At 43.1% G+C, this 12437-nt stretch overlaps 1 protein-coding gene across 1 annotated transcript in view; it reads right to left on the reverse strand.

Annotated features, from left to right (window-relative positions):
- PRPF8 (pre-mRNA processing factor 8) overlaps window positions 1-12437 on the reverse strand; it is a 33061-nt gene that overhangs the window by 4679 nt on the left and 15945 nt on the right. Inside the window, exons 25-36 of the mRNA XM_037133698.2 lie at window positions 4524-4771; window positions 4242-4421; window positions 3925-4060; window positions 3641-3810; window positions 3347-3476; window positions 3071-3217; window positions 2712-2872; window positions 2231-2422; window positions 1755-1992; window positions 1485-1613; window positions 447-560; window positions 193-366 (exon numbers count right to left, since the gene is read on the reverse strand). Of these exons, the coding sequence (XP_036989593.2) occupies window positions 193-366; window positions 447-560; window positions 1485-1613; window positions 1755-1992; window positions 2231-2422; window positions 2712-2872; window positions 3071-3217; window positions 3347-3476; window positions 3641-3810; window positions 3925-4060; window positions 4242-4421; window positions 4524-4771 (2019 nt within the window). The remainder of the gene's footprint in view (window positions 1-192; window positions 367-446; window positions 561-1484; window positions 1614-1754; window positions 1993-2230; window positions 2423-2711; window positions 2873-3070; window positions 3218-3346; window positions 3477-3640; window positions 3811-3924; window positions 4061-4241; window positions 4422-4523; window positions 4772-12437) is intronic.

The raw sequence follows: 12437 nt of genomic DNA on the forward strand, positions 1-12437 counted from the left end.
AGGTGCTACCCCCTACCCCCTCAATGTGAATCAGTCAACTTGATAGGCAGAGCACAGAGTTGCTGTCCACAGGCTGAAGATGTGAAAATGGCCCCCATACACGGTCTGTGGTTAAAGGCAAGGCACAAGATTTTCTCGTGGCTTCACACCCACTCCTCTCAAAGTGACCCTCTTCCTGAGGTGGCCTCATACCGTGTAAGATGAGATAGTCTTGAGCCAGTCATCATAGAGGTTAAAGAGAACCATCTGGGGCTCGGTGGCTTTCAGGATGAGGTCCCCAAATTTTTCCACTTTGAGACAAGCCTGGAAGGGGAGTTGGAGCTCGGACCCTTTGATCACGATATTGGGGAAGTCCAGCAAGTGCACCTGAGACAAGATCAAACCCAGGATCAGAAACAGAGCCGACAGGTCTCCGCACTCCTTCCCTCATCTCACGCACTTCCCACCTCCAGTGGGTCCAGCATGCCCTTCCTGGTGACGATGATCTGCTTAGGCTGCTCCTCCACAGGGAGCGAGCGGATCAGAGCAGCCACCTCCTCCGCTGTCTTCCACTTAGCCAACTAAAAAGCAAGAGAAGGAAATGAAAATTTAGTCTCCACCCTCCCAGGTAAACTAGAACAGATGGTCCTCGTCTTAAAATAATTAAACTATGCTTCTACTGAGCACTGCTACAGAACGTTAGGTACTTCAGAGGTAAACTAAATGGCCTCACCCAAAAGGGTTTTTCAACCTAGCTGGCTGTAGAAAACTCATAGAAGCCGGCATTTGATTATACTACACTGTATCAGAGATAAAAGAAATTAAGGCTAGTCCTGGCTGGTGTGGCTCAATGGACTGAGTGCTGGCCTATGAACCCAAGGGTCACCAGTTTGATTCCCAGTCAGGCACATGCCTGGGTTGTTGGCCAGGTCACCAGCTGGGGATGTGTAAGAGACAACTGAATGATGTTCTTGTAGATATATGAGCAAAGCCACAAAGGTGGAGAGGAGCAGCAGGGTTTGGGGATACTAGGATCCTGGACTAATTGCAAAAGGAAAATGCTATGAAGGAAGAGAAGTTGTAGCTGGACAGGTGAGAGCCCAGTCAAACACCAAGCATCTAGGAAGCCAAAGAAGAGTTAATTCAGCAGTAAGGGGCAACCAAAGGCTTTGAGGTAGAGAAGAAATTTGGTGAAAGTGGCATTTTAAGATTGCTTGTTCCCTTTAGAAAGATGATTTTTGGTATCCCTGTTCAAGAGAGGTTAGAGGTAGGAGATTCAGAAAGCAGAGAGACCAGCTAGCAGGTGATCAGAGACCACATACATTCTTGGTCCTCCTATAGGAGAATATTTCCCAAGTTGAGTAATTCAAAGAAAAAGTTCAAACGAGATGTCTTCCATCTTTCAGAGGGAAACAGGAGATTCCTTTGCTCACACATACCCACCCAACCACCTACCAAAGTTAAGGGCAAGTTTCTGCAGCTTCTCTGTCCTTTAACCGGCTCACCTGTCCCAAGCGCTTCTGTCCAGCCCACACAGATGTGTGGATTATCTTGAGAAACAGCTGCCCCGTGCGTGGGTTGAAGATGAAGATGGCCCCATTGATGGGCTTGGTGGTCAAGTTCCCTTCAAAGGTCTAAAGAACGATCAAAGCAGTTACTTAGCACGGCCCAGACACAACCATCCTGCCTTCATTCCAATATGCACGCACTTTCCCTGTCATCCCCGCAAAGGCATCTAGAGTCCCACACCCCATACTGATCGTGCCCCTTCCCACCTTGTGAATTGTCACTCTGTAGACATTAGTGTCATCCACAAACCAAATAATCTGGTTGGAGAAAAGTTCGCCATAGTTCTGTGAGGACAGATAAGGCTCAGTGGGCTCAGATGAATAGAGCTGCAGCCCCTTGCGAATCCGTTCACGTAACACATACAAGGCAGGGTTCGCCTTCATGATCTTGGCCATGGCCTGCTGTATGAGAGGCTTGCTGCCTGGGAACCAGTTTCCATAGGCGCTGTGAAGGCGGAAGAGACAAGAAAAGTTAGACATGGCTGGTAGCCTCAGGAACAAAGCAAACCACAACTCTACAGGGGAGGAAGATTAAGTGTCTGTTCATATCCACAGAGGCAGGGAAGCAAGAGTTCGTGACCCAGAAGAGGAAAGAGCCAAACCTCTTCTCACCTGGGCCTAAAACATGTGCATGTCAAAGTGTGGGGCTGATGAAAAATACATGCTTCTGAGCCCCACCTTACCTGTGCAGGTTATAGGCCAGGTCAATGGCAATAAGCACACCCGTGGGTGAAGGGTAGATACTCATGTTGTCTGTGGTGTAGTCCAAGAACTTGGCCCGGGCATAGCGCTCAATGTCATGAGAATCATAGTCTCCCCAGCGCAACTGGATGTCAATCCAATACTTCTGAGTGGTGGTGCTGTCCATCACATCCCTGAGGGGGAGAGAGGTCAGGATCCAGGCTTCTAAGAAAGCCACCGACACAGCCACTACATCTCTCAATCACTACATCAAAATCTTAAAACCAAGCCCTCTGCCTGTTCCAAATCAGCAAGACTCCTCAGAGAATCAGCACCCTTGGCTAAGGGTGTCCAGAGGATGCAGGGGTAGCACTGGCTCCGAGTTAGGAAAAGAGGCTGGCAGGGACAATTCCTATAGTACTACTAGAAGAACAGGAAAACTAAGGTTCCTGGATGCCTAGGGCTGGGCCATAAGGCACTTACTTGGAGTCTGCCAGCAATGAAGGCCGGGAAACATTCCACTTATAGGAAGCAAAGAGTAGGATATCTGCACAGGAAGAGTTCATTTTATAGGACTTTCGGGGGTGGATTGTCTCCTTTTGTACTGTCTCAATTTCCAGTGCATCCAGTTCCTGATCAAACACCTGGAAGCAAAGGTTGAAAGGTTATGAATGGCCATGGAAGCCCACTTAGAATAAAGGCTTATAGAACTTAAGATAATGTGGCACCTGGTACCACAATAGGAGACTTGTCCTAAGAGCTTGCAGGGTAGACTTCCCATTCCCAAAAGAGCATGGTGACCTGACTTTTCACGGCCTCCTCTGCCCTCAATTCTAGCCCACCTGACACAAGTCCATAACGATGCTCTCATGGATCTTCTGCCACAAGTGAGCTCGGAAGATCTGAATGAGAGAGATCTTCAGTGTGGGGATCTTGCCATGCATAAAGATACCTGTCAGGTCCAGCTGCACCTGAAAGCCTACATATACCTGGTGGGAGAAAGAGAGTGACGCTAGAGATCAAGAGACTATGGGTCTCAGGACCTTATTAAGGAATTAGAAACACTTATTTTTTAGAAGAAACACTTCTGATCTCCCAAGTCTACCAATCGCACTCACATTGGCTCGGTTGATGGTTGGGGACCACCAGAGGGTGAATCTACGGTTAGGAATCTGGTTCAAGCCCGATCGCTGAGCGTTAGTTAGCTTCTTCCACTTCATAGACTCCTCAAAACCACTGGCCTTCTCCCTGTGAAGCAGAAGAGACCAGGTAAAGTGATGTGCTATTTTCCAGAGTGCTCCTGACCTCCTGGGGGTGGCTGTCTAGAACACATCATCGTAGAACAAGGGCACACCGGGGATGAGCTCAGAGAGCTGCAACAGGTCACTGTAAAGGGAGAAGAAAATCCTCACCAGAAAAGCCCCTCCCAGGTGGGAAAGTATGTGCCCTTGAAGAGTGTGTGTTCCAGAATGCCTTCCACACCACCCAGGGCCTGGATCATATCTGTGCGGTAGTTGTTCAGGTTCCAAAGCTTTCCATCATGCCGCTGATGTGTCCACCAGAAAGGGTTCTGCTTCAAAACCTAGATGGAAAGAAAAGTGTAGTCAAGCTTCTAGGTGCCTATTGCCCCAGGTTCCCAGCATGGCCATGGAGTCTCTTCATTCAGGAAGATCTCTCCATCACCCCCTCCACGTACCTGGTACTGCTTAAAGTCAGTTCGAACACGCCAGCCCTTATCATAAGCCAATGTATGCCGGTCCTTCTGGAAGAGGGTGTTGATTCGAGGAATGCCACGATCCCATGAATCTTCCAGGTCTTCTAATGTCAGTCGTCTGCCAAAGAAAAAGATCAAAGTCAAGTATGTGCTCATGCGAAGAGTTCAGCAAGCCTCCTACCAAGGATAAACATGGTCACATGTAGAGCCTACTTTCTTATTTCCATAAAAAAATGTCATACAGGGCACAAAGGTCACCCCCAACCCCATAAGACTGCCATGTCTTCCCAGATGCCCACCTGTTCTGAGCAATGGCCTCTTGTCTCTTGAGTGCATACTCAGCCCAGACCCGCTGAGAATCAATGAACTCACTCTCCCACGGCTGTATGTAGCGGTACAAGTTGGGAATCAGCTGGTCTTCCTCATGGCTCATGCCTGAACGGAAGTGTGTGATACCTACGTCTGTCTGCTTGGACCACCTGTTTTGGGGCACGACCAAGATCAGAGAAAAAAATAAAGTCTAAAAGTAAAGAAACACATCCTGCCCTGAGGGTCTAACAAGATTTCCAACCAAGTCCTACCTGAGGTCAGACTGGGGGATAAGCACATGGCCCATGGAGAGCATGCCGAGCCCACCCAGCTCTTTAGGGGTGTAGAACACAACAGGGGGGAACCGACTCGGCATCTTGGAGTTGAGGCCAATCTTGATACGTGTCTGGATCTTATTTTCACACTTCACCAGCAAGTCCAGGAGCTCCTGGGTGTTCACCACAGCTTCCCGAAAGTATGTCATAAGGCCGATAAGAGCTGTGTTCCACTTATTCACAATCTGAAGGTAGTAGGAAAGAAGTACATTAGAGATGAGCCAGTGGGTGGGGGGCAGAGGGACCACAGACTACTTAATCCAGTTAGTTATACTGTCCCTAATTCTCAAGAAAGATTTCAACTCGAAGTCATCAGGGAAGTATGTATAAATCAAAACCACTGGGAGATACTGCTTAACACCCACTGGAGCGGCTACAAGACAGTGACAAGTGTTATCAAGAATGTGGAGAAAATGGAACTCTCATATACTACTGGTAGGAATGTGAAATGATAAAGCCAGTCTGAAAGACAGTCTGGCAGCCCTGACCAGCATAGCTCAGTTGGTTGAACATCATCGCACAAAACTAAAGGTCTCCGGTTTGATTCCCAGTGAGAGTACACGCCTGGGCTGCAGCCTGTTCAGCAGTCTCTGTCTCTCCCTCCCTTCAGCTTTCTCTAAAACTAAATAAATAAAATCTTCAAAAAGGAAAGAAAGTCGGCAGTTCCTCAAAAAGTTAAAACAAAGTTACTATGTAACCCAGCAATTCTGCTCATAGATATATACCCAAAAGAAATGAAAATATACGTCCACACAAAAATGTGTACACAAATTTCACAGCAGCATTATCCCTAATACTCAAAAAGTGGGGGGAAAAACCCAAATGTCTATCAACTGACAAATGGAGACGCAAAATGTGGTATATCCACATGACACTATTATTCAGTTATGAAAAGGAATTAAGTATTGATATATGCTAAAATATGAATCTTGCAAACATCATACTAAGTGAAAGAGGCAAGACAAAAAAGGTCATGTGTGTTATATGATTCCATTTACATGAAATAGCCAGAACGGACAAATCCGGAGACAGAAAGTAGATTAGTGGTTGCTAGGGGCTGGAATGGGGAACAACAGGAAGTGAGTGACTGCTAATGGGTAGTTTCTTCTTGGGTTGATGAAATGTTCTGGAACTAGACAGTGGTGAAACCTGTGCAATTTTATGAATATACTGAAAAGTGTAAATTTCACCAATAAAACACTGTTAAAAATAAGACCAACTACAGCATATAATCCCAGGGCGGGTAGGGGAAGAAGAAGGGATGAGGAAAAAACTATGAAAAGGTAATAGAGGGAATAAAAACTAATGGGGCTACAGAAACTGCCTTTCCACTGTAAACAACTAAAAAACTAAACAAGATATATAAAATGATATTTTCAGAAAACTGGCAAACAGGCAGCACAGCTAAGACCTCGAGAAAAGGGAAACAATGAAGTGAGCCCCAGCAAACTGACTAGTGGCAGTTTCCACGCTGCAGCGCAAACACGGGGCGGCGGGGGGGGGGTAAACAGAGCCCATAGTCTCACTGAATTGAACAGACCAAGATTAGAGTTCCGGAGGCCAAAGCAGCTAGACACTGTGGAGTAGAAGTCCTAAAAAGGAGAAAAGTACACAAAAAGAGATCTCCGGAGATCCATGAAGGGGAGCCCCCCCCAGTTTTTGACTGAGTCCCAATCTGTATGCTGTAAACCTCCCAGGTCAGAGAAAGAACGACCGAGATCAGCGAGCTGAACAACTGCCCCAGCTCGTATAAAGCTGATAAGTTTGTGTTCCCGCCAGCCAGGGCAGAGAGACCTTATACTACATGGGAACTGGGCAGAGTCCCCAGAAAGTTATCAACTCATTAGTGTAGGTAAATTAGCCTCAGACAACAGGTGCTCTGAATTGGCCATAACCAAGGTTAAAGCAAGCCTCCAAAGGATCAAACTAATCCACAAATTACTAAACTGTACCCTTTAAAGGAATATAACAAATCCCATAAATCAACTATATAAAATCCACAATTTCTAACCGCTCTAATCTGAGTGCATTTCAATTGAGTGCGCTCAGAAATGCACTCAAATTACCATGACATACAAAGTAGAAATAACCAGGAAAAAAAATCAATCAACAGAAACACCTAGAAACAATAGATGGTGGGATTAGCACAAAAGCATGTTTGAAACTATCAAAAAAATCTTGTAGCCCTGGCCAGTGTGGCTCAGTTTGTTGGAGTGTCTTCCTATAAACCAAAAGGTTGCAGGTTTGATTCCTGGTTGGGGCACATGCCTAGCGTGCAAGTTTAGTCCCTGGTCAGGGCATGTAGGAGAGGTAGGCAACTGATCCATGTTTCTTTCTGGCATTGATGTTTCTCTCTAAAATCAGTAAGAATGTCCTCAGGTGACGATAAAAAAATAAATATTAATCTAAAAAATATCTTGTAATTATGCTTGAGTATATTAAGAAACACATGAAGATAATGAGAGAAACAAAAGATGTTAAAGATTCAACTAGAGCTTCTAGAGATCAAAATTACACTATCTGAAATTTTAAAAATACACTGATGGGATTTGATTTTCTTTTAAAAAAATTTTTATTTCTGCCCTGGCTAGTGTAGCTCAGTGGACTGAGTGCAGTCCTGTCAATCAAAGGATCATGGTTTGATTCCCACTCATGCCTGGGTTGCAGGCCAGTTCTCAGCGGGGGATTCACGAGAGGCAACCATACATTGATATTTCTCTCCTTCTCTCCTTCCCTTCCCCTCTAAAAATAAATAAATATTTTAAAATTTCTATTTCTTTATTTTGAGAGAGAGGGGAAGGGAGGGAGAAAGAGAAACATTGATGTGCAAAAGAAACATCAATCGGCTGCTTCTCCCACGCCCCCACCTGGAGACCTGGCCGGCAACACAGGCATGTAATCTGACTGGAAATCGAACTGGCAACCTTTTAGTTCACAGGGCAGTGCTCAATCCACTGAGCCGCACCAGCCAGGGCAATATGCTAATGGGATTAGTAACACTGTAAAACTGCATTAGAAAATAATGGTTTACATTAACAAAAATGAAGGTTTAACAAATTAAACCTTCTTCCAGACAAGCAAAAGCAGAGTGGATTCACTGCCAGTAGACCTTTACTGTAAGAAATGTTAAAGGAAATTCTTTAGACAGAAGGAAGACAACACCAGATGGAAATCTGGATCTGCATAAAGTAATGGGTAACACTAGAAATAGTATGTGGGTAAAATGTAAAAGACATTTTTTCTCATTTTGTAATTTCTATAAAAGACAATATCTGTTTAAAGCAAAAAACAGTTAATAAAGTATTGTGTTTATAATACAGCTACAATTAAAACATGATGAAAATGCTACCAAGAATGAAGGGCGGAATGGAAGCACAGTGTTGTAAGTTCTTGACAAGTGGTATTAGTATTAGACTAGTGGTCACAGTAGTGATGTAAGTCAGAGATGTATACTGTAAACCCTAGAACAATCAATAAAAAATATACAACAGCCCTGGCCAGGTAGCTCAGTTGTTTGGAGCATCATCCTGATGCACTAAGGTTGCGGGTTCGATCCCTGGTCAGGGCACATACAAGAATCAACCAATAAATGCATGAATAAGTGGAACAACAAACTGCTGTTTCTTTCTCTCTCTCTCAAATCAATAAATAAGATTATTTTTAAAAAATACATAAAACAAAGAAGCGTAGTCAATAAGCAAAAAGTAAAGATAAATTAAAATATTAAAGCCCTGGCTGGTGTAGCTCAGTGGATTGAGCACAGGACTGCAAACCAAACAACTGCGGTTCAGTTCCCAGTCAGGGCACATGCCTGGGTTGCAGGCCAGTTCCCAGCATGGGACACATGAGAGGCAACCATACATTGATATTCTCTCCCTCTCTCCTTCCCTTCCCCTCTAAAGATAAATAAAATCTTTAAAAATAATAAATCACAGAGGAAAATACAGATAGAATCAAAACAAGATTTACCATATGCCATCTACAAGAAATGCACTTTAATTATAAACACACAGGTTAAAAGCAAAAAGCTGGAAAAAGACAGCCATCCAAAGCTCAAGTGGCACTACTGGTATCAAAGTAGACTTTCATAACAGGATATTACCAGGAATAGAGGGGCATTTCATAATGATAAAGAGTCAATTCATTAGGAAAACATAATAATCCTAAATATATCACATACCTAATAACAGATCTTCAAAATACATGAAGCAAAAAAAATGATCAACCTGTTAAAGTGTAAGACTCAAAAAAACTCACATAATCATACCCAAGTGTATGAACAATACATGTTCCTTTTGGGAGTCAATGGAGTTGCTTCTATCCACAGAAGCCTGCACGCGTGTGCTGGCTGTCGGGCCCCTGTCTCTTCAGGTACATGGTTCAGCACCACCCCCCGCCCCGTCCCCAGCACATTCCTTGGTCATCATCCACATGCAGGTTCACTGCTCCTTGGACAAAAGATTTGTCAGTGTGCATTTTGGTATCAGTGACATAGTTCCCAAGCCCCCTAAGCTAACATCCTGGATGACCCCTCAGTTTTCCATCTGCTGGGCAATTAATTACTCTCTCCCCAACTCTCAGCAAAATGTCCTAGTTGCCTTTTTATTTTTTTTAGATTTTATTTACTTATTTTTAGAGGGGAAGGGAAGGAGAAAGGGAGAAAAACATCAATGCATGGCTGCCTCCAGTGCGTCCCCTGCTGGGAACTGGCCTGCAACCCAGGCATGTGCCCTGACTGGGAATCGAATCGCTACCCTCTGGGTTGCAGGCTCGTGCTCAATCCACCAAGCTACACCAGCCAGGGCTCGACTAAATATATTTTTTTAATCCTCACCCAAGGATATGATGTTAGAAATAAAGCAAAGGGAAAGAAAAACATTGATGTGAGAGAAAAACATTAATTGGCTGCCTCCTGCAGGTGCCTCGACCAGGGATGGAACCCAAAACCTAGGTATGTGCTCTCACTGGGAATTGAACCTGCAAACAATTTGTGTACGGGACAATACTACAACCAAATGAACCACCTGGCCAAGGCTCAACTAAATATTTTAAAGATACCAGAGCAATCTGACTTTCAGACATTCTTCCATGCTCAAAAAAATGTACAAATTTCTTTTAAAAATGTCATGTGGCTTTATGCTATAAGCTTGGATATCTTTTTTTAAAAGACTTTATTTACTTATCTTTAGAGGGGAAGGGAAGGAGAGAGGGAGAAAAACATCAATGTATGGTTGCCTCTCATGGGTCCCCTGCTGGGAACTGGCCTGCAACCCAGGCATGTGCCCTGACTGGGAATTGAACTGCGATCCTCTGGTTTGCAGTCCTGTGCTCAATCCACTGAGCTACACCAGCCAGGGGATAAACTTGGATATCTTTAACAAAGTGAAGTATCTCTGAAGCCCTCTCACCCCCAAAAAGGACTTGAAATGGAAAATAAATAAATCCACAATTATAGTTGGAGATTCCCAACACTCCTTTCTTAGTAACTGATACAAGTAAACAAAAAAATCTTAGGATATAGAAAGGCTTGACCAACACAATCAATAAACCGACTAGCTCTAAGTGACATTTATAAAACGCTCCCACTGAACAATAGCAGAACAGATTCTTTCCAAGTACATGTGAGAGTCACAAGATAGATTACATGTACTAGACCTAAAAAATAAGTCTTAATACAGCTGAAAGAACTAAGATTACACACGATATGATTTCTGACTATAATGCAATTAAACTAGAAATAAGTAACAGAAAAACACTTGGAAAACCCTCAAATATTGGAAAAATAAACAGCATTGCTCTAAATAACCTATGGATGAAATAAAAACTCATACAGGAAATTAGAAAATATTTTTAGCTGAATGAAAGTGAAAATAACCTATCAAAATTTGAGAAACATAGCCAAAGTAGTGCTTACAAGGAAAATCTATAGTACTGAATGCTTTTATTAAAAAGAAAGGTCCTAGCCCTGGCTGGCATAGCTCAGTGGATTAAGCACGGACTGCAAACCAAAGGGTCGCAGGTTCGATTCCCAGTCAGGGCACATGCCTGGGTTGCGGGCCAGGTCCCCAGTATGGGACACATGAGAGGCAACCACACATTGATGTTTCTCTCTCTCTCTCACTTTCTCCCTCCCTTCCCCTCTCTAAAAATAAAGAAAAAATATTTTTAAAAAGAAAGGTCCAAAACTTATCATCTTCTTACCTTAACAAATTAGAAAACTTTTATTTAATTAAACCTAATTAATTAAAGGTTTTAGTTAATTATAACCTTTCATTAACTAGCAAATTAAACCAGAAGTTAGCAAAAAGGAAAGATAACATAAAAACAGAAATCAATAGATACATTTTCTATTTCAATGAACAGAAAAAGAATACCAATGAAACCAAAGCTCATTCTTTGGAAAAAAATCAATAAAAAAAGATCAAACCACAAAATGCCAGAAGATATAAGCAAGACTTTTAAGGTAAAGAATATGTCAGAATTCTGGCCCTTGCTGGTGTGGCTCAGTGGATTGAGTGCTGGCCTGTGAACGGAAGGGTCACCAGTTTCATTCCCAGTCAGGGCACTTGCCTGGGTTGTGAGCCAGGCCCCCAGTTGGGGGTGTTCAAGAGGCAACAACACACTGATCTTCCCCCTGTCTTTCTCCTGCCCTTAAATAAATAAAATCCTAAAAAAATAAAATGAAAAAAAAATTTAAAGCAGCAACTATTAAGTGCATGGATGGGTAGAGCAGATGATGTTTCTCTCACCCTTTCCACCTCTTCTAAAATCAACCAGTTAAGAAAATAAGCAACTGGACGGCAGGGGGAGAGATAAATAGGCAGAAAACAAGAGGGTTTTTAGGAGAGTAAAAATACTCAGTATGATACTATCATGGACATATACCACATGTCACAATAAATTTAATCCAACCATAGAATATATACCACCAAAAGTGAACTGTACGCACTTTGGATGTTCATGATGTGTCAATACAGGTTCGTCCTCAGTAAAAAACTATACTACTCTGGGGAGTGTTATTGATAATGGGAAAGGATATGCATGTGTGGGGGCAGGGAATATATGGGAACTCTCTGTGCCTTCCTCTGAATTTTATTATAAACCTAATGATGCTAAATAAATAAAGTCTTCACAAATAAATAAACAAATGAATGTTGAAACAAAAACAAATAAGAAAGAACAGAAAAATACATCTATTGCCAGGCAAAGGTGCTCTCTCGAGGTCTCTCCCTGTTGACCTTAGACGTCAAGCCATGTAGACATGTTTAAAGGGGCTCCCCAGTGGGCAGGACAGAGTGCCTACTGTCTGTGAGGAGGCAGGAACCTAAACAGGAAGGTAGCCTTATAGCCCTTCATAAGTTAAAACTAAATAGCTGGACCATCTCAGTCAGATTATCTAATAAGATGCATCTCTATTACATTTCTATTGCATCTTCCTTCTGTTACTCCTGGCCCTTTCAAATCAGTCCTATTTAAATATCTCAGTCTTATTTCACAGTTACTACCAGAGCTGAAGAGAATGGTCCCGGCTCTAAGCCTGAGCTAGAACACTGCATATACCCAGAGCAAGAATGGTGGGAGCGCCTCAAGTGGTGGTGGTAGCAATGATTATAGGAGTCCAAAAGGGAAGGAAAACTTTATGGGGCAGGAACAGGCCACCTCTAGCCCTACTGGATATTTCCCTTTTATTAGCAACCCTGAAATACCAGGAAATTTTATTGTAAGAACTACCTTACTTTACCATACCTCAAGAAACAAATCCCAATATTCTAGCTGATTATAATCTCGGACCCCTCTAATTAATGACAGCAAACATTAAGCAATTTAATACAGTTGACTGTATATGCATTA

This window comes from Artibeus jamaicensis, unplaced genomic scaffold (genome assembly GCF_021234435.1).
Source record: "Artibeus jamaicensis isolate MK-2021 breed Jamaican fruit bat unplaced genomic scaffold, CSHL_Jam_final contig_2790, whole genome shotgun sequence".
Classification (NCBI taxonomy): Eukaryota; Metazoa; Chordata; class Mammalia; order Chiroptera; family Phyllostomidae; genus Artibeus; species Artibeus jamaicensis.